At 38.4% G+C, this 21,255-nt stretch overlaps 1 protein-coding gene across 6 annotated transcripts in view; it reads left to right on the top strand.

Annotated features, from left to right (window-relative positions):
• Window positions 1-21,255, top strand: part of tenm4 (teneurin transmembrane protein 4) — a 144,111-nt gene that overhangs the window by 15,258 nt on the left and 107,598 nt on the right. For all 6 annotated transcript variants that reach the window (XM_080289317.1, XM_080289316.1, XM_026192542.2 and 3 more), the window contains exons 2-3: window positions 18,453-18,738; window positions 19,369-19,641. In XM_080289317.1, coding sequence (XP_080145443.1) covers window positions 18,516-18,738; window positions 19,369-19,641 — 496 coding nt within the window. In that variant the 5' untranslated portion in view covers window positions 18,453-18,515. The remainder of the gene's footprint in view (window positions 1-18,452; window positions 18,739-19,368; window positions 19,642-21,255) is intronic.

The following is a 21,255-nucleotide window of genomic DNA, read 5'->3' as shown; positions in this document are numbered from 1 at the left end:
CATCTGCTTTAAAACGGCAGAAAGTATTTTTATGTAAAAATACATGCACCCTATCAGCCTAAATCATAAAGTGGCACTGCAAAATAGAAGAACCCCAAGCACTCTCTCACTCTGGTAAAAAAGAGATGGCAGACCCAGAAGCTGTGAGTGAAAATGAGTGATATGTGTGCACAGTTTCCTGATGTCACTTTATGAATGTTCCTGTAAGATTCTTGCAGTTTAAAAAAAAATTCTATCAGCCTACAAAACTACTGGTTTAGAGGTGATGCCGTTTGTGCATATGCTCTGGTATAACATGATAGATTATATATGATGAAGCTTATTGATCTAAAGTGACACCCATGTTGCACCATTCTTATCTTAAAGCTGTTGGTAAAGTCACCCCTTACTTAGCTGCTCCTGGCTGTGGGGTGTTCCAGCTGAACAACAAGCTTTGGAAGCTGTCTGCTCCCAAAACATGTTCACTAGACATTGATCTAGAACTGTGTTGCCAAAATGTCACATTGCAAGTATAAGTGTTAACATAAGCCACACGGTGCGCAATTCCTGTGACATGTACTGCTTGTTTGGAATTGGTTTAATTAGGGCTGTGCGATATGACCAAAATCTAATATCCCGATATTAAGACATCTATCGTCCGATAATGCTTTAAATCACAAAAATGCAACATTTTCTGTAAATTCTGTGAAGCGACGCAGCTCGACTTGCGTGAAGTGTTTCCAGCTGTGCGTCACGTACCTGGAGTCGAGTGTTTTAACTGATGCATGAAACGATACATTTTTAGACATAGGTTGTAACAGCCGCCGTTTTCTTTGTGAGTATTTATTACACGGCGTGCTGCGGGGAAAAGCCTGTTCTAACGTTTGAGTCTAAGGTTTATTTTTTTTACCACCTGACAGCTCTTTTTTGCTTCTCATCCGTAAACACTCTGCATCTTTCTCATGATTCAGTTTATTTTGAAAAGTCTCAACAGGATCTTGAGCTTTATTGTGAAAGGTTTATGTGGAAAATAAACAAGCGGACACGCGGTGGTTTTACCGGTTGTTGCTAACATACAAAGCATAAAAACAAGCGCTTGTCTGTCTGTAGTGTGGTTATATTAAATATAAGAGAAAGACAGAACTTTAAGAAATTAATATAGCCACTACAGTGACCATCAAAACGATGAAAAAATATTGCCGTAAACAGTTTATTTTGCGACACCACGAAACAAACGATAGCATAAAATGAAACGATAGACGTTTTTATATCGTCATCTGATATATATCATTATATCGAACAGCCCGAGGTTTAATGTTAGGAAACTAAATAATCTGAATGTCCTCAATTTTGTCCTTTAATTTCTAAGTATTTAAGAAAAAGTGATCTGCTTTAATCAGTAGTAAAAGAGAGCTGGCAACTCTCTGTCTCTCCCTCTTGCCCACTGTGCCACCCACACAATGCCTTGTGTCTGTATTGCTCAGTTTCTCTTTGTTCAATGCAGTGTTGTGTAAAATGACAACTTGGTGAAAATGCTCACTTGATTTTTGGGCTTATTTTAAAGCAGAGGGATTTGCATTCCTCTTTTTTCCTTTTATATTTTTTCCCTTTTTTTCCTTTTTTAATTATACTCATGGACCAACCAACCAGTAGTTTGATGAATCTGCTATTCCACGATTACCACAACTACGCCCAGTTATCATCACTATCCACGATACGGTAGCATCACAGTTCTTATACATCCGATTTAATCAGCTCTTCTCTTAATTAATCTGCCTTTATGATTTCCACTTCAAATGTAAAACAAGTGTCAATAACACAAACATAATTTTGCACGTTTTAACCAGTGATGAATTTAATGCATGTTATTTTAATATTTTATCGTCGCTTCTTCCTAAGCGCTTTTGATCACTTTACAAAAATTAGCGTGCATTCAGTATAATATTTTAATTAATGCATTCAGTATTATGTTTTAATTAATGCATAATTTCTCTGTGAAACTGTGTTTTTATTGTTGCAGCTGAGCTGTTAATTGATTGTATGCTGCAGTCACCCAAGGTCAGTCTCTTTTAGAAGTCTTAAAACATGGCAGACTCCCAGAAACAATAAAGACCAGATGGTGCTAAAACATGTAAATTTCTCACAAAGACGTGTTGGTCACAACACTATATGGATGCTCTTCTAAAGAGTGCACTGAAGAAATATGTGCTAATAAAATGTGGAAAGTGCAAAAGAGTGTGAGATGAGGACAAAAATGAAAACGCTCAGCTCAAAGTGCAACTTCTGTGCAGACTAATGTTGGTGTGAGTCAGACCTTTAGTTCCCTTTATTTTCTTCTCAGCCTTCTCAGCCGCTTTATTTAGAGGAGTGCTATATGTGACTGAATAGTTTTGCATGTGTTTGAACACACAGAGGAGCTTATGTGATTTAGATCATGACTGGGAACGGTCCTGGTATGCTGAGTTAGAAGAAAGTCATAGTAAAAATGAAACCGCTGTTGTGTAGAACACAAGTTGACCTATAGCAGCAATTATTTATTGTTGTCATCTGGCAGGCTCATAACTCCTAGTTCAGTGATTTATTTTTATTTGTTAACGTCGGTTCAAGGACTTCATGTCGCTGTGTGGGCTGTGAACAGTGTTGCAGAAAGTTTTCACCAATTTTAAATAACTTGAAAAGAAAATGATTAACAAGGCTGTTATGAAAAGAATACAGTGGTCTGGCCATCGCAAGTTTAAAACCGAGCAGATCATGGCTCTCAACTCAGTGAGTTCTCATATGAATAGTTGTTGGATATTTTAGACAAATCACTTGTCTGAAACCATAAATAAGCTATGTTGAACCATAATTGCAATCTGCTCATATGAAAATTTCTCATGTGTTTATTTTCATGGTAAATAGTCTACACTAGTTTTGTTTTGTTGTCATGGTTGGTTCTTTTCTATGTGGTGACTACAAGAAAATACATGTATTGTAATACACACTATATAGGAAGACCCAGTCTTTTTTTTAATATACACAATAAACTGCACATACCTGCGTATCACCGAACCCACAAGTAGTTCTTTACAGACAAATACTTTACTGTGCAAACAGTTTGAGCCTTCCCTTATTTCTTTATATTTTGCCTGGAAAATAGAAAATAGCCGCAGCGATTTAATACAGTATATAATGCAAAAGGTGACTTTCTACAATTCTAATGAGCTTGAAAGTCAGTATTCTGGATGGCCATACATAGCCTGAATGCAAATATTAGTTGTATCTCTTAGGTCCTGTGTCAGGACTTTGCTGGATTTTTTTTCCTGCAGTTTTCCAGTTTTCTTATTTTATTTTTAAGAACACATTGCACATATGCCAACTTTTCACCTCGTTGATGCAAAATGCTGTTCTTTTTCTGTCAAACTCTGTTATCTGTGCCATTTTTCATAGATTCAACTAAACAGACTGGAGCCAATTATGCATTTTTGTGGCAGGCTTATAGTACCAACGTTTACGCATGAATAATTTCCAGGTCAGTGTTAAATGGCTTAACAAACTGAAACTGAAAATCAGCTAATGTTGAAAAAAGAAAAAAAAAAAAAAAAACTAAGTCAGAAAGAAATGAAGAGTAGTTCTAGACTTTTGCACAATACTGTACAATTTTTAAATTATTCCGGAGTTGATATGACATAGAAAACATCTACCATTCATTGTTAGGTCTTTTTAAGCACTTGCCTCCTCTAATATCCTGTTCAGCAACCGTCAGCACCACAGGGCTAAATCTATTTGGGTTGACCCCTGTCTTGCATGCATATAATAAAAATGCCATAGCATATTCCTTGTGTGAATGGCATTTTCATGCTCTGAGCATGTTTTGTTTACAAGAACATCCACTGGGGCAGAATCTGTAAACAACATATCTGGTGAGACTTTTTGTTCTTGATACGTATGAGAGATATACATATAAATATGAAAATGCTGCTGTGTTTGCATTTACAGCATTTAAAAGCTCTACAAGGTTTTTACAACCAGGTTGTGTATTTGGCAGGGGGAAGGTAGCACCATACCACCTTTTTTCTGTTTGCATATGAATGAGAAAATAACTGGCTGCCCTTCTGATTGCATTTTATGTTTCGTTTTATTTGGATGGTCGTTCACTGTACTGCGCTACAAAATATATTTTCTGATGACTTTGAAGTATTTTCTTTTTAACGTTCTGACTCTTGGGACAGATTTGTTTCTACTGTTTCTTTTGTATCATTGTATCATTCACGTACAATAATTATGTTTAGCTTCGTACATTTGGCAGCTATCTGGGAATGGTGAAATACATTGTGCTTTTGCAAATGTAGCAGTCTGCCTCCTTGAGTACTGAACTTGGGTCATGACTGATTAGTAATGCCTCATCTATCCTTGAATCGTTTAAAGTACCATTAGCATGTTTTGAAATGTAACATTTATTATTGCATTCATCATCAAGGGATTGCGGAGATGAACAATCTAATTCTAGTACAAGGTATCTCTTCATTTATTAATTCAGTTTCTGGTTCCTGACAAATAAAGCAATAGGTTAACAAGTTTTAGTTCATTTAAACTAAGTAATAAAATAATTACCTAATGTTCTATTTACTTTTTTATAGATTGGTTCTATGTTGCCTAGAGCCAGTGTCTACATACAGCTGTATTAAATTTCAAGAAAATAACAGAAATTTGATAAATAAAAAGTTCTCAAATGTTTTTTAATCTCAACACAAAAATCAAAGCACATGAATGCAGTGGATTTACAGTCATTTCCAAAGATGCCAAGGAATTAGCAGTGAGTGATATTTAAATGTTAGTCTTAGACATTTAAGTTATACAATGAGTATTTTCCAGTCAGTTAAAAGCAGCAAAGGAGAAGAAAGAGAAGTATAAACTCTAGGATTTGCTCCTGTGTCATGGAGTGGTGAAACACCAGCCAATGAGGATTTGAAGGAAAAACCCTGCTTGTTTCAGAACTTGTTAAACACAGAGATGGTGTTAACATGCTTTGTTCCAGCACCACTGCACTACCCCCACCTACACACACACACACACACACACACACACACACACACACACACACACACACACACACACACACACACACACACACACACACACACACACCCACCCCTCCTCCACTACTATATCCAAACACACCCCTTTTCAAAGTTGAGTAAACCTGCAGAGAAGCAGCGAAGGGAGCTTGGCCCTGATTTCAGTGCTGTGGAGGAGCCAGGGGGCCCAGGGGACACTCAGGTTACCAGCATCGAATCCTGCAGTATTAGCAGGGCACAGTGAAATAACAGCCTGCCATCTGGAACCTATGCTAAAGCCATCCTAGCCTTGGAGCGTTCAATCACACTGACCTCAATTAAGTGTTATTTGTTCAGTATTTTTATTCACTTCTTCCTTTGCCTGCAGATCTTTCTGTCCTGCGTTGTAATGTATTCCCTAACTGTGTCACATCCTGAGCAGAGAGTTTGTTTTTCATGCAGGTCTTCTATTTGCATGAGCTTTCCCATTAAACTTTAAGCAGGTCCACCTCAGAAGAGGCTTCAGGAGAGAGCACCATGAGTGCAAAGGAATAAGCCTGGTCTTTGTGTGAAAGACATGCTGCATGGTATGCTTGGTAAGAGTGGGGTTTTTGGGTGAGGGCTCATGCTCATGACTCTACATGGTCTTTCTTGACCCCACTTAAAAGGGGGCATGATGAGTGCTCTTGAGCAGGTCTTTTCTCTTTTCAGCCTTTATGGTACTCACTTTCTGCATTCAGAAGGGAAAGTTTTATTGTGATGTCCGTCATCAGTTTGGTATGGACAAAGTTTATTTCCGATGTTCTCTAAAACACATTTAAGTATTCCGTTATTGTTAGATGCCGAGTGTATTAGATTTATTTTTAAGTGTAAACATAAAATAAAATTACCTTTTGTCTGTCTTCTGTGAAGTGCAGATTATAATTTTCAACCCCAGCATGCCAATATTTTCTTTCCTCAATTTGTTTCATTTAACTTGCGACACAACCTAAAAGAATAAAAAAACGATCTCGTAAAATTAGATTTTTTTTTTTTTGTCTTTTAAGGTTTTCATTCAATGTAAAATAATTTAAAAACAGGTTTTGTTTAACCAATAATGCTTATCATGATGTCAAATCATTAGGGTGTTATTTTGTTTATTCTAGATATTTAATTGGTACTGGATTGTTATTTATTCTGACCTGTTTTAGTTCTTGACATTTGCTTGACTGGTGAATTGAGTCAGCCTGAGTTATGGATTGCACTTGAAATGGAGCCAAGCGAGTACATGTGTTTTGAAACACAACTTGGAACTGTATTAAAGTTAGTCACTACTCTGAAATGAATATAAAACCTTTGGGTCTTCGGTACTCAAATTCCATGGCTACATTTCTCTTTCAGTTACTGCTCTTTCAGAAAAGCCAGTTTTAATCGCACCTAACAATTCACAAATTGGATGTGGTCTGACTGGCAGCAATGGTTGGACACCCTTCAAACTAGGGTGAGGTTGGCAGTATTTTGAGAGACATGCCCACAGGAAAGGTGCCATACTGCTTTTTTTATACTGATGCTACTGAAAGTAGCTTTTAATTAGAATCTATGATTTATTTGGACTTTTCACTATGTTTGGATTAAATCTTTGAAACTATGTAGCAAATATAATGTTACACATCAGAGTTATTGAGTCATTTTCAAGTGAGAACCCAAGTAGAGTCCGTTTTGCTGCTGATTATCGGGACCTGGCAACACCAGAAATCAGATCAAATACTTCTGTGTACTGCAGTCAGAATTATCAAGGAATGCATTAGCATGGGGAGCGCAGCCTTGGATAACTGGTGATTAATCCCGTCCACGTTGGGCATCAAGTAATTTAAATGACATATTTAACATTGCAAAAGTTTCTATCACTGTGCCTAACTTTTCAGTAAGATTTTATCATTCAAGAGTCATACATCTTTGCTTTTCAGGTTTGATGCATTCTCACTCATAAAAATTTCATTTTGACTCCAGAGGTCTTTTTCCTTGATGCATGCAAAATATGCAAAAAGTGGGAAAGAAAGAGAAAGAGGAGGAAGAAATGATACTGCTATCCTAACAGCAGAAAGTTAAAGCAGTGGGAGTTATTGTAGCCCATAAAAGACAATTGGCATTTTATTCAGAATAAAGTATTAGTCTCCGTTTTTATTTTATTTTTGTTTATTCTTTTACAAAGGATGTGTTTTCTTTAGTGTCTATCACCTGTGCCACATTCAGGAATTCCAAAAAGAAACGAGAGGTGTATGAAGCCTCTCTTTCTTATCTCTATTTACTTTTTGTGATGAGTGAGCTCTGGTCAAAAATTGCCTGGTGCCGTGTGCCATGCTGTCAACATGTCACAGTACTGGCTGCATGCCAGAGATGCCAAGCAGGTACAGACTGCGCAGTGGGCATTTTGAATTGTCTGCTAAATATCCCCTGCCATCAGTGATAGACATCAATAGCAAAGTATGTCCTTAAAGGCCAAGAGACACATCCCAGAGGAATTCCCAAACAGGTGACACAGGGAACACTGCAGATGGCCTCTGAGCATGCTGCTATTTTTAGTGTACTTTTGCATAGATTTTCTGACTGAAGCGCAGGACATTATAACTACCCACCAAAGGTAGCATGCTGAAAAATAATGTGCAAGCATCAGTGAAGACCAAACCTTGATACATTACAATAATAATACATTTTATTTGAGGGCGCCTTCCTAAAGCCCAAGGTCACCTCACAAAGAGAAAAAGATATCAATAAAACAGTAGATTAAACTAGATTAAAATAATAATTCTCATAATAAATAATATTCTTAACCAATCATGTACACAGATTCTGCCAGCCTACATTTTGGTAGCTTTACAATAACTTAATATCCAAGTCTGGAAGCAGTGCACCCCTGTATCCATTTGGTTAATAGATCCATTAAGCAGCATGGTGTGAGCCGAGTGCGGCTGCTGTGTGGAGCGCAGGCTGACGTGTTAATTCTGGGTAATTTATTACCCTGGGTGTCGACGGGCACGGCGCTTCTGACAGATTCTGTCTCACTGGGATCACCTCAGCCTGGCTTCCATGGGCATTGCCTGCTTAGCAGTGACTTCAGCATGGGGTGCTCACATCCGCTGATGCAAGTATGATGTAAAACCCTTTAGTGCAGGAAAACAACAGTGAAGATGCACATAGTGTGGCATTATATCAGACTGGCTCTCTTTGAAGATAGAAGGCTAAAAGCACACCTGTGGAGAGAGAGATGGTAATCAAATGTACTCCGAATGTTATAGGCACTTGCTGGCTCTCATATGGTTTTATTTATGGAAGTATCCTTTTCTGTCTAGGGCCGAGCTGTTATTAAATTACAAACGCTGATTGTGGCCTAGAGCTGTAGTGATCAATCCTAATTTACTCGGAGAATTAAATTTATATATAAGAGGATGCAGTGCCCTGGCCTGATAGATGAAAGGGCATTTCCCTCTTATGCGCAAACAATCAAAATGGCTTAAAAAAGAGACAATACATATGGGATTTTGATTTTTGTTGTTGTTGTTTTAATAACATATAACACATGGCTTTCGCTGGAGAATAAAAGCTGCTTTAAGGACTGATAATAGATAAGCCAAAAAAGAAAATGCACAGGCGTTTGTGCGTGAGGATTTTTTGCAGGCCTCAGCACTGTCTAATGTTCAGCCGGTGGGATCAGAGAGTGCAAACCTCTGGTGCCTTAGAGGCAGAGAAAGGGGATTGTGCAGGTCAACACAGCACTGCCAAACTACCCTTCAGCCATTTCATGTTATAATCAGTTGAGGGCAAATCAACATATGCAAATTCTTAGTGCCCTAAGAAAATCCTCTTAGAATTTTTGTCTGCACCGAGAGGATGGAAGAATGGATTTCTTTCTTCATGATCAATGTTATTAGAGATTTCTTTTTTTTAATGCAATTTTGCAATGCTCTGTTTTCAGCTCTAGAAAATGGGTGCTTTCTGTTTACAGTAGGCCACTGCAGCAGCCACGCCTTTTAAAACATTGCATCTTTATAGCCGGAGCTGTCATCCGGTCGATGATGAAGCTACAGGGTGATTAGCCCCACCCAGAGGCTGCTGAGATGGGAGATGTGGGAGGTGTGTGGTTGTCAAAGCAGGGCTTGTGGAGATGACTCAGTTAAGCACTTAAGAGTAAGATCATTGCCATGCAGGAACCCTTCGTCTAGCTTTGCTGCGTGTGCTGATTTTTTACTGTTGATATTGAACAGCTGCAGATTTAGTTGTCTCAACACGGTCGTGTATGCTTCTTGTTGTGCATCAGGTTATGGCGTGCGTCTCATGTTCTCGAGCTGATTCATTTTGCAAAGTGCAGCTAAGATCTTTATTATTGCTGTTGTGAAGAAACCTAATGACTGCAGTTTATGTGATTGATTGATGCTTTTATTATATACAGCACCTTCTAAGGTTCAGTATTGTACTTTGATCAAAGATGAGAATGCATCTGCATATAATGCATATAAATCCTTGCATAAATAGACTAAAACTATTAGTTTTTGGGCTGCTAACACTGAAATTCAGCTTTGCAGAGCCACTACACTGTCTATGATGGGATTTTTTTTTCATAAGGAAAAAAAGAAAAAACCCCAAAAAAAGTCCTCTAAGTTATATTCAGATATACAGACTCCTGTAGTGACAGTGGTGACAGCAAGACATTGCTAAGTCTGTGATGTTTGCAGTGCAGTTCTTTGTCCGGTCCCTACGTGAGTTATCATGAGGAAATCTCTGGACCCCAGTGTGGAAAGATTGTAATTGGTATCCAGCAGTACAAGAGCACTGCCTCACACTCTGCTTGCGGGGAGTTCTTCCACTCCTTAAGAGCAACATGGTGGCCGTTTATTAACCTCGTCTCCAACAACCTGTCACAGAGTAAAAAACAGAGCAGGGTATTTTCAACGTGCAGCTTGATGCTGGGATTGCACTTTGAAGAAAAATATGGGTTAGATGATCTGATTACTAGTGGATGGCTCTAAATGCTCCAATTATAGACAACAGGCTGGAGCTACTTTTATGAAGAAACTTAAGTTACATTTGACAGTGTGCTCTATATTGTGTACTACAGGCTTTCTTTGAGCCCTGCACAAGGAGATATGTATTGGCACAGTTACAGGAGACTTGAAGTCCAAATAGAAATGATCACTTGAGACAAATTTGGATGCAGTTTTTCTTTTGTTTTTGTATTACATTTTTTTGCTCTTTGTTGTATGTTGTATGTGCATAGATGGGGCAATAATCGACATGTCTATTTGCACTCAGGTTTCTGTGTTTAGAAAAAAAATGTTACTTAATAGGCAGATAAAATACACTGGCCAGCTAATGTATTTTACACTTACATGAGTGTGGTGCGTTGCTAAACATTATTCGTGCACCCTTTTTGGATTCAGTAACTGTAGGATCATAAAGGTGTGATCAAATCTGACTCATTTTGTAAATATTAGATTTCCAAGAAACAGGATACATTTTTTTATTATTATTTTTCAGGAGCACATAAGCCCCCTGATTTTTATGCTTTTGCACTCTTTCAAATGACATACTTTGGTAGTTAAATGGTACACTAATAAAGTGCTGGGAATAAGTTGAAAACATTAGCGTTCAGAGACTTTTTTGCACTGTATGTTAAGTAGCAGCATCAGTTGAATTACTCCTGAGGCCAATTCAAAGACAGCTCTGTATAGAAAAATATTTTTGGAACAAGACAAGTCATGCTGAGGTAAATGTCTAGAAGAGTAAAATACACTTTTGAGATGCCAAGACATATATTTAGGTATTCTGAGATCAAGGAAAGCAGAAAACTTACTGGTGTTAGCAACCTGCCAAGTTCATTTAAGCAAAACAACAGAAAACTGTTAATCAGGCCTGCTGATATTAAGACAGCATTTATCAAACCACTTTATAAAAATGAATTGCTCTTGTCTGCAGTGCAAACTGCTAAAATTACTAGAAATATAGCTACATATTTAACTTTCTCAGTTAAAACAGACAAAAACAAATTAAAACATTTCAGATGGCTAATTTCAGACATTTTGAAATTTCATCAAATGTTGCCAGCCGCTGTTGCAAATAACAGGAGACCTGCAATAGCCAGAAAGCTTAGGTCACCTGAAAGATGTTTGTTGATTGTATTGCAACGGGATTTTGTGGCTCAGCCACTGTTGGAAAGACTGAGTCATGCAAGCTGATCTTGGAAAAGTCAACACAAGAATCCCCCATCCCCATCATAATAATAACAAAACTTCACAACCTTTTTTGAGTAGCAGCTGGCAGTCTAGTTTTATTTTAATCTGCTTGTACTGCAAAATATACAGTACATCTCTGAGATTTCTGGAGTTAATCTAAATATATTGCAGTTAAATAGTTTTTAGGTAGGGTATATGAGTAGTTCCAAATAAACAGTTTTTAGAAATACAATTATTACTTAATAGATTTTACTTTTTAATTTTTCTATTTGCAGTATTTGAAGGCGGTCAGCAGCAGATATCGAATGTGTTCTCCTCTCTGAACCGCGTTATGACACACACATAGTCTCCACGCATTGAAGAAGGGTGTTTTTGTAATTCCGATGAATCACTCCTTAAAGCAGGAACTAGCACAACACAATATTTGTGTTCAGTGCATCATTTATTTGTAGCATTTCAGCCCCATAGACCTTCCTCTGGCTAAAGCTGCAAATTCTCAAATATTTTTAAGAATAAATATCAACGACGTTTACAGTAAGTTGATTATTGCTTTGCTGGTATTAGCTTTGGTTTCACTTCAGGCCAAACTATAAATCATTCAGGTCTAGCCTTTGCAGGGTAATGAGCATTAGTCCGCAGACTAATGAGAGACAGGTCACCACCGGAGCACTTCAGCCTAGTGGAGAGGTTCTCTTTCAAACCTGCGTGAACTCCACATTTATTTGCTGTCTCGCTTTTTCTTCGGGACAGCAAACCTTACCAAAACATATTATTTCCTGTCTTCCCATTAATTCCTAACATGTGTATGTACAGAACTCTGAATCAATCTTCGCATTCTGTATTTTGCCAAGGCCAGCAGTGTATATCAGTGGTGTAAAGTGAATAAATAGACTGCTTCTCTCTGTTATTTACCGGGCTGGTTTAAAAGCATTATTCCATTGCCTGCTCCTTCTGTCAGGGCTAAACCTTGAATTGCTTAGAGTGATTAGTAGCAGGGAGCGTGCTGCAGCACTGGTCCCAGACTACTTTTGTTTATGTAAAGGCTTTTACGCATTCTGTTTAATGCGCTGGTGGGGCTCGCTTTTGATCCCGGAAGGAGGCGGCTGTTGAGATACCTCCCCACCACCACTATGCCCCCTCTCCTCCGCAGCTTGTATTAGCACTACTGAATTCAGATCTGTTTGGCAGGCCATTCAGCCCCCCGACCCCATCTACCCAGCTCTTTTTTCCTCTATTGAAAACACACCTTTCTGTTGGCTGAGGAGGCTTTTCTATAGAGTCTAAGCATGTGAAAATTTTCCAGAAAAGAAATAAATGGAGCCTGCATGGAGCACTTCTTCCTTTCAATAGACCTTGTAGACAGTGTTACTGATACCTGCCCAATTTTCCTCTGAGCTGCACTATGAGCTGCTTGTAGGTGTAGATGTTTGTCTGCAGTGTTGTGAGCTTTCTGTCACAGATTATTTGACTATGTGACTTGATAAGTAAAAGTTTTTCACCTGATCTCTTATGCATACATTGCTTTAGCCTGATAACTTTAAAGGGGGAAATAGTTGCAGTTATTTAGTAAAACATGGGCAAACTTACATGAAGATACAGTAAATAGGCAGAAACAGAATTTGTACTATTTTAATGAGCTTGAGAGTCAAAACTTGGTATGACCACCTTTATTCTTCTAGACAGCCAGAACTGCCTTAGACAAGTTTTCTTATCATTCCTTCAAGTGATAAAGAATATTTCTAAGGAATAATTCTCCAGGCTTCTTGAAGTGTATTCCAAAGTTCTTCTTTGGATGTTGGCAGCCTTTTGTTCTGTCCTCTGTAAAGGAAATTCCATACTGCTTCAATAAATATAAGGTATGGGCTCTAGGGAGGCCAAACCATAATTGATGTGATAGTTTTCCATTGTGTGTTTTTCTATACAGGTATGCTTTTGCTGTATTGGCAGTGTGTTTGGGATCATCATCATGCTAAAAAAGTAAGCCATTGCCAGTCAAAAGATTTACATGCGTGATCTGACTGTACTTTTCTGTGGTCATCATCATCATCGTCTGTGTTGCATCAGCCTGTAAAAATTTTCCAACACCACTGGCTAAAATGCAGCCCCAAAGCATAAATGTTTCCCCCCTGGAAAAACAAATAGAGTTTTTCCACTTTTTGTTCTTTTGTCCTCCATCTTTCCAGTTTCCTCAAATTTTCTAAGCATAGACTGCTGATATAGGCCCGGTTTTTGGCTCATACCTCTTTGGGAATCCCTTTGTTGGTGCAAAAATGCTATTTTATGCTTGTCAAACTGTAGTATCTAAAAGATTTAACTCCAAATAATGCATTTTTATGACAGGCAGCTAGTAACAAAGTGTCTGAAGATATCAGGTACAGTACATTTTTTTTTACATTTTTATTTATTTATTTTTTACCAATTTTCTCTTAATGTGTAAGTCCTTTGTAAGCTTAACAAAAAAGAGCATCCCTCTGAAAATAGTGAGCTACAAGTACTGGACTGAAAAATTAGCCAGTGTCAAAAGAAAAAAAAACTTGAAGAACTATTGCTCAAGATAACCTAAAATAAATGACAAGAAAGCTTTGTGCCTTAGAAGCAAAGTATACAGAAAAATAGACTTTTTGCACAGTATTGTATCTTTACAGTAGGTGTTACAGATAATACTGTTCTAACATTTTAATGATCAGTTGCAATATTATTTAGATTTAGTACATAGCCTTAAAACTTACATTCTTATTAAATTACATTTGCATAAAATATTTTGTTTCATGCACCTGAACATTACCAGCTGTTACTTATCAGCTATTATCTTAAAATAGCATCACTCATGAGGAAAACTTTAAATGCCAGTGTTTATGATCAATCAATTAAGAGATTTCACAAGCAAGTAATCTGTAATTGCATTGGAAAATACTCAAAGGAATTTGGTAAACACCGTGTGAAAATGCTCTAAGGTGCTGGAGTATGATATTAAATTCAGTGCGTTTAGGCTGTGCTATAACAATAATACCAGAGATATTTTAAGGAATCTTATAATACCAACTGAATTGTAGGTTACATCACATGGATGCGAAGCCTCTGCTTTTCCCTTCCATGATCCATACTTGGCACTGTTGTGATAACAGCTGAAGGACACATCATGCAAGGCAACATGGCTTCTGCTGCCACGGCTCAAATAGATTTTCTTCTTTGTTGGATTCACAAACATTTTGTTTTGCAGATTTTAACATATTATTATGTTAAATTGAGGTTTGTTTTGTGTAATTCACAATGGCGCTTACGTTGTGTTTATCAGCATGTTGTTTTGTCCTGGTTGGCTGGTCGGGCGGTAGATGTAGGTCATGGCAGCAGTCACACTGGGAGATGCGCATCTTAAATTATTGACCCTATCACAATTCTGTCCTAGGGCTTCTGTAACAATAGAAAAACAAACATGTTGTTGCCATAACCAAATATATTGTAAATATTTTCTCATTGCCATTTTTTTTCTCAGGGTCCAAAATTGCAAAGTCTTTACTCTGTGACGAATGTTACCATTTAGTCTCGAATACTGCATTGAAAAATCTATGACATGTAAAGAGCAGCAAGCAGTTAATTATAATGGAAAACAGGGTTGTGCTGCGAGAGAAGGCTAGATTTATATGCACCGGTGCTGAATAGCAATTCTCAGCACGCTGCTAATTGTTTGATGGATAGTACAGACCCATTTGCATTTATATTGTACCCCAATTGCCTCCCACCTATTTAGATCACATATTTAACTCCTGACACTGGACCAATGGCCATAGTAACCTCCAGACAAAAACCTCAACAAGTGCTTTAACATGAGCTTCACTAAGTTACTTTTGCACTACAGATAAACTACAGGTGGTTTATTTTATGCTTTGCTTTGCCAGGTTTTGTGAAAGACAAAAGACTACCTTTGGAACAAGGAACTCCTGCAGCTACAGCAGTTTCCACTTAATCACATAAGAATTGTCTTTAGCGTAAGTTTGTTTTGGGGAGTTGAGATGTGCTGATTATACAGAATTAATTGACTGCAGTTTGTTCAGCAAAACTTAACGGTAACTCATTTTCTAAGCAGAAATCAGTTAACCCGAGTAACCATTTATGAGCGGTGACGCTGATGTACTGGAGAACTGTGAAGATTTATAGAGGCAAGGTTTATTGCTTTTTAACACTGAATTAATAAGACTATACAAACCAGGTAAAAAATGGCCTGAACTAAAATTAACCGGAACCCTGGAAGAGATTGGAACAGCTGGCTAGTCCGTTTGTTAAAAACTGTATTTTTTATCATGCTAATATTCCAGGTTGCATGTCGCTGGTAGCTGGTTACGTTCCGTCTGAAAGCAGCAGCACTAACCTTTCTCCAGTAAGTTATACTGGTTTTAACCTTTCTTCCTAAGGAGTGAAATCCAGTTCCTGAAGAATGCGGATTTGCAAGTATTACTTCATAATTGTGACTTTTTCTTCGGGAGCTCCAGTGGTCTTTCTTTTATCTATGGTAGCTCATTCTAAGTTGTATTGGCTGATTGTGATCTCCGATGCACCTTGAAGTACTGAATGGGTCAGATGATTTTTAAATCTGTTCTTGCTTCCCAGCAGATATTTCAACAAGGACCTTATGCATCACTGTGTCTGATGACTTGAACTGACAATTCATTTATTATTGAATACTCCCTGCAAGCCCTTTTCTGTGGAACCACATTATTGCACTGCTTACAGCTGCTATACATCTGCTTTACACCCACAGACAAACCTGACTCTACCCTGGTCAGTTGTAGACAATGTAATTGAAAAATGTGGAGTCTGCAATTGCTTTAGAGAGGAAAATAGACCATCCATCATTTCTTTGTCTATCCAGAGAGACCTCAATTGATTTTGGATCATTCCATAGATATGCAGTTAGCGTCTTTTTGGCACTGCTCGAGGTCTGCATCTAAGGCTTTAGGAGAACTTTGTCTTTAGAATAAAAGCTTGATTATTATCTTCATTTTAGAGATTTCAGTTCATGGCAGTTATGTCTTTTTTACTGTTCTTTGTAAATAACTTTTCTTAGTCTTTGTAAAAATACCCTCATTAACCTTCTCCATCGGTGCTTCAAGGCACTTTGTTCATTCCCTTGAGCCTACCATGAGATGATAATAACACTTTAAAAATAGGCTTTGTATCACATATTACTTCTATTTTTTTAGTGAGTGACGATATAACTTGGAAAATAAAACCTTCTGTTTATTATCTTCACACAAAAGTACATTAGAATAACGGTGGTGTTTCCTTTGTTTTGGCACGCTCTCACAGGATTTAGACTTGGGCAGATGAAGAACAACAACAGCTTTGCTCTCTGGCACTGAAACACAATGATAATGTCAGATGTTGCTAAACACTGTTTCATTTTACAGGTGCCTTTTGTAAAAATTCTGACAGCAGCATTGGATAGGGTTTCAAGACTGGAGAACATTTGCATCCCATGTCATTTGTCACTGTGCATAGTCTGTTAGCCTCTTTGAAAAAACTTCACGAGGTTTCCCATGGTCTCAAAACTACATCTCATTGCATACTAGCCGATTAGTAATGAGGAGGAAGGGCTGTGCAGAACAGAGATGGCCAAAGCACTGAGCCCAGCTCTCAGGAAACAAAAACAATGCACTTTACAGAACATTCTTGAAACTTTAGAAAGCTGCTTGTTGTCTGGTACCTCACATTTGCATAGCATCAAGGATCTCGAGTAAAAGGTAAAAATTAGCAACTCATACAGGCTGCATTTGAAATGTTGGGAGCAGCTGAAGTGCTCTTGTGGCAGAAGAGTGGGAGCATTCGCACTACGCCCCCACCCCCACCCCCAAAACCCTCCACCTCCCCATGTGGCAGAGGTCCTGCTATTGAGGCCTCAAGTCATTAATCACCAGGATCTTTTCAGCTGTCAATACGTACAAAAAAGAAAGCCCCCAACTCCAACAATGGCATCTTTGAAAAATAAACTTTTTTTGGAAGAAAGGGCAAATATAGTTCACTACGGATTATTGTTTACTGTTCTGTCCGGCACAAATCTCATACAGTATTCATAAAGAGCTTATCTTGTGAAAAAATCCTTGTCTGAACAGCGCAGCCATATTGTCAGTTAAACCTCCCAGATTTGCCTGGTGTGTTTTTTATCTTTCGTTCAGAGAGCCGTCTTCTAGCGTCCAGTGAGTTGCATCCTGCGTTTGGTTATAGTAATTCATTGTCAAGTGTTGAGGCAGGCAGAATTGAAAAAGAACCCTGTGGCATGAATGGTAAGGTGTTCAGCTCGTGAAATATAATTATCATGGCAATGCATTTGGATGAAGCAGAAATACAGGTTACTCTGAGCTTCAGAGTGAACTGTGATCAAGCATTTTTGTAAGGTTTCCATTCATAGTGACATTTGTAGATGTGATCAAATGTTTTTATATCCACGTGGTCACTTCGAATGTCATATTTGCATGACAAAAATTGCTGTCCACTGTACTAATACCCATTGATTTATGTCGTGCTTCTCTGAGACAGCAACGTCTTGCAGTTTTATCTTTATTTTCTTCTGTTTTCACTTCAACAGTTTGTCCTTGACGCCAAGAAAATAAAATGCACCACATAGCTGAATGCCTAAAGTTCTTCTCTGTGTAGATCTTATACTCTGTGTTCTGTTTGGCAGTAGTAGTTTTATGTTGCAGATTTTAATCATCTCTGTGGGTTCAGAGTAGTCTTAGATTTGTTTGAAACCTCCGTTTCCAACTGGTGATGATTTGTAACTTATAAACAACACAATTCATGGAGGGACACCTGCCACTTTTACAGATGCTGGAGTCCCAGCATTTCTATGTGGCACATAAAAAAGAATATTTGTGGGAGACTTGCACCGTAAACTTTATAGGTGCAAGATTTGTTGTGCAATATTTTATGAAATCTAATCCTAGTGGTTCTCCGGGCTCTCATTGTGTGTGCTGAGCCATGCATGCGCTGTTCGGGGGCATGCATTTGCATTTGATATGTTTCTGCAGCAGCTTGGTTAAGTGTGTGTATGTGGGTGTACGGAGATTTTTATTTGAAAATAGTCAGTAATGGCTTTTTTTAACATACTACCATTATGCTTCCTGAAATGATATGAGCATGTTTGAATTAGACATATTTTATACACATTTGAATGCCTTAACTTTATTTTGGGCGATGATAAAGGCTAAAATATTTTCTTTTTCTTTTTCTTCTACAGAACTCTCAAACTAAACTGGCATTGTAACACACATTTGATTTTGGAAGTAGTGTGGAGGCAGCCATGGAAGTGAAGGAACGTAGACCCTACCGCTCACTTACTGCTCGGCAGGACACAGAGCGCCGTTACACTAGCTCCTCAGCAGACAGCGAGGACGGTAAACCCAACGCAAAGTCCTACAGCTCCAGTGAAACACTAAAAGCCTTCGACCATGATTCCAGGATGGCTTACGGGACCCGTGTCAAGGAAATGGTTCATCACGAAGTGGATGAATTCAACCGACAAGGTTAGACAAAATAGTAGATGAGAAAGTGTCATTAATATCACTTGGTATAGCTAGTAGCAGTTTATTAGTGATATGCATCATCATTTTTTAATGATGAATCTCTTATTAATTTACATTGAGTCGCAGTAGAGGTCACTCAGCATCATCCAACTATTAAGTAAGGTGGCTATGGATTGAACTTACCATGGCAATGTTAAAAACTGCATGGAGGACATGCACACTTTCACCTGCTCGCTGAAATGCATAATTAATCATTTAAGTTTAAATGAAATATGATGGTAGATTTAAATTTGCTTGCCACTTGATGTTGTAGTTCTGCTTTTGCAGAGCAAAAGCAAAAAAAAGGGCAACATTTAAATACAGTAAAACAGGGAATTGAGTTACAATTTGCCCCAGTGTAGCAAGACATAGTTCTGATAAGGTACCCTAAAGTGAATATAGTGAAAGCATATATGTTAAATGTCCCAATCCTTCATGTACTTGCAACTCCACGACCACTGCTAGTGAAACCTTTGCTCTATAGTGTTTTCTCCACCCAGGCCATTAAATTGCTGTCATTTTCCTGCACTGAATACTGTTAATTATGTTAAGTGATGCAGCTAATTATGTCTATCTGTTGGCTTGCTGTAGGGGCAGACTTTTCCCTTCGAGATCTTGGCTTTGGAGATGCCCTCCCATCGCATGTCGCCACATACAGGACTGACCTGGGGATGGCACACCGCGAATATTCAGTCAGTGTGGGCTCAGATGCGGACACGGAGACAGACGGCATTATGTCACCAGAGCATGCAGTCAGATTATGGGGCCGCAGCAACACCAAGTCAGGCCGCAGCTCGTGCCTCTCCAGCAGGGCCAACTCCAATCTAACTCTGACTGACACAGAACATGAGAACACAGAAAATGGTAAGGAGCTTTTCTCTTTTTACTTTTTCTCAGCCATTCTTTATCAAAAAGCAGAGTCTGAATTTTTTTGGTTTATTTTGACGCTGGTGTAAACAACGTAACATGTTGTTTAACAGGAAAAGAAGAACAGCGTGAAATAAAGTCACAGTTTTAGACTAAATGATTATTATGTTAGGTTGAATAGTTTTTGGCATTGCTCAACTGGACTTCTTACAAAGACAAGATGAGCTGCAATTAAACATGACAGTTTCATTAAGCCTTTCAGATTTTTGCTTGATTATATCAGAAATTGGCCCAAAGACCAGCATAATTAGGATGTGACTCTAAAAGGAGATGCGCTTATTAGTTTTCAGCACGATCAGAATTATTACCTGCCATTACCTCTGCTTTTTGTTTAGGGATCGCTTTATTCTTGCTTTCTTTCTGCTGAATCTGTTGTATTGTATTGGTCTTTGTTGGACAATGATCTGTCTTGGTGCTTCTGTTTTGTCCCAGAGCGCATGAAGTCTTTGTGTGTTTGCTCAGAAACTCACATATAAACCTCTTTAAATGAAAATTAAATGTTTAGCCTCGTTAAATGTCCACGTGTTCTACGTTGTATGCTGGAAGACATGAGATAAAAGAGCAGTCATCATCATGGCTGGGGTGAAAGGGGGGCTATGGGGTGGTGTTCAGTAACAGGCTCAAAGATACAGATTCAAACAGCCGGGATCTCATATTTAATTAATCTAAGGAACAAAATTGTGTCAACCTCTGGGGGTGGGCCCAACTTGTCATGGCTGGCGATCGGGAACAAGGGTTAACAAACATTAGCAGCGCATTACTGGCCAAAGGATCATGTTATTCATTACATACATTTCACACTGTATTGTATTCTGTGTTCGCTCTTTACAGCGAGCACAGAATACATTGGCATTCTGATACATCAGGTGACCCTGTATAATCAGCTCCTGTCTTTCTCAGGAATCAGTTACCAGTTCAAACATGTAATGCTGAATGAAATTACAGTTATGTTATCAGTAGTGCTATTGTGTGTCAGCCGAGTCAAAGGTGAATGGAGGGAGACATATATCTGTGCATGCTACAGTATTTCAAGTGTTTTTAGGGGTATTACAATTCCAGAGCCTGACTTTACCTGCGACAAAGAAAACGCCGGAAGGGAATAACAGTTTTGCTGAAGCTACTTGTTAAATTGCAGATTAGCGAGAGCCGTAAAGTTGTGATATTACAGAATTCTGTTTGGAAGATTAAATTTGGATGCTCAGTCCCGCTGTGCCTGTTTGTCAGTAAACTCTGTTGCATCCTGCTATTTTTTTGGACAGTGTGTAAACTGAAAGAAAAAGCTCTCATAGGTTGGAGGTACTCTGTCATTTAATTTGCTTTTTGTGATACAGAGGTACTACATGGTAAAGTTTAAGGTCTGTTTAGAACGATACATAGTTAGAAACAAACCTAAATCATGCATATTAACGGGTAGATTTATGACACTGTTCCCAGGATACTTCCCAGAAAGAGGAACTCATCAAGGGCCTAGCGGCAAAATTCTAATTGCCCCTGCACAGCCTTGTAGAGAACCTTGTGAATAGTTTTGCATTTCAGAGTGTGTCACATTAT

Source organism: Astatotilapia calliptera, chromosome 14 (assembly GCF_964374335.1).
Source record: "Astatotilapia calliptera chromosome 14, fAstCal68.1, whole genome shotgun sequence".
Lineage (NCBI taxonomy): Eukaryota > Metazoa > Chordata > Actinopteri > Cichliformes > Cichlidae > Astatotilapia > Astatotilapia calliptera.
The sequence above is the reverse complement of the archived record's forward strand: the minus strand, read 5'-3'. Positions and strand labels throughout refer to the sequence as shown.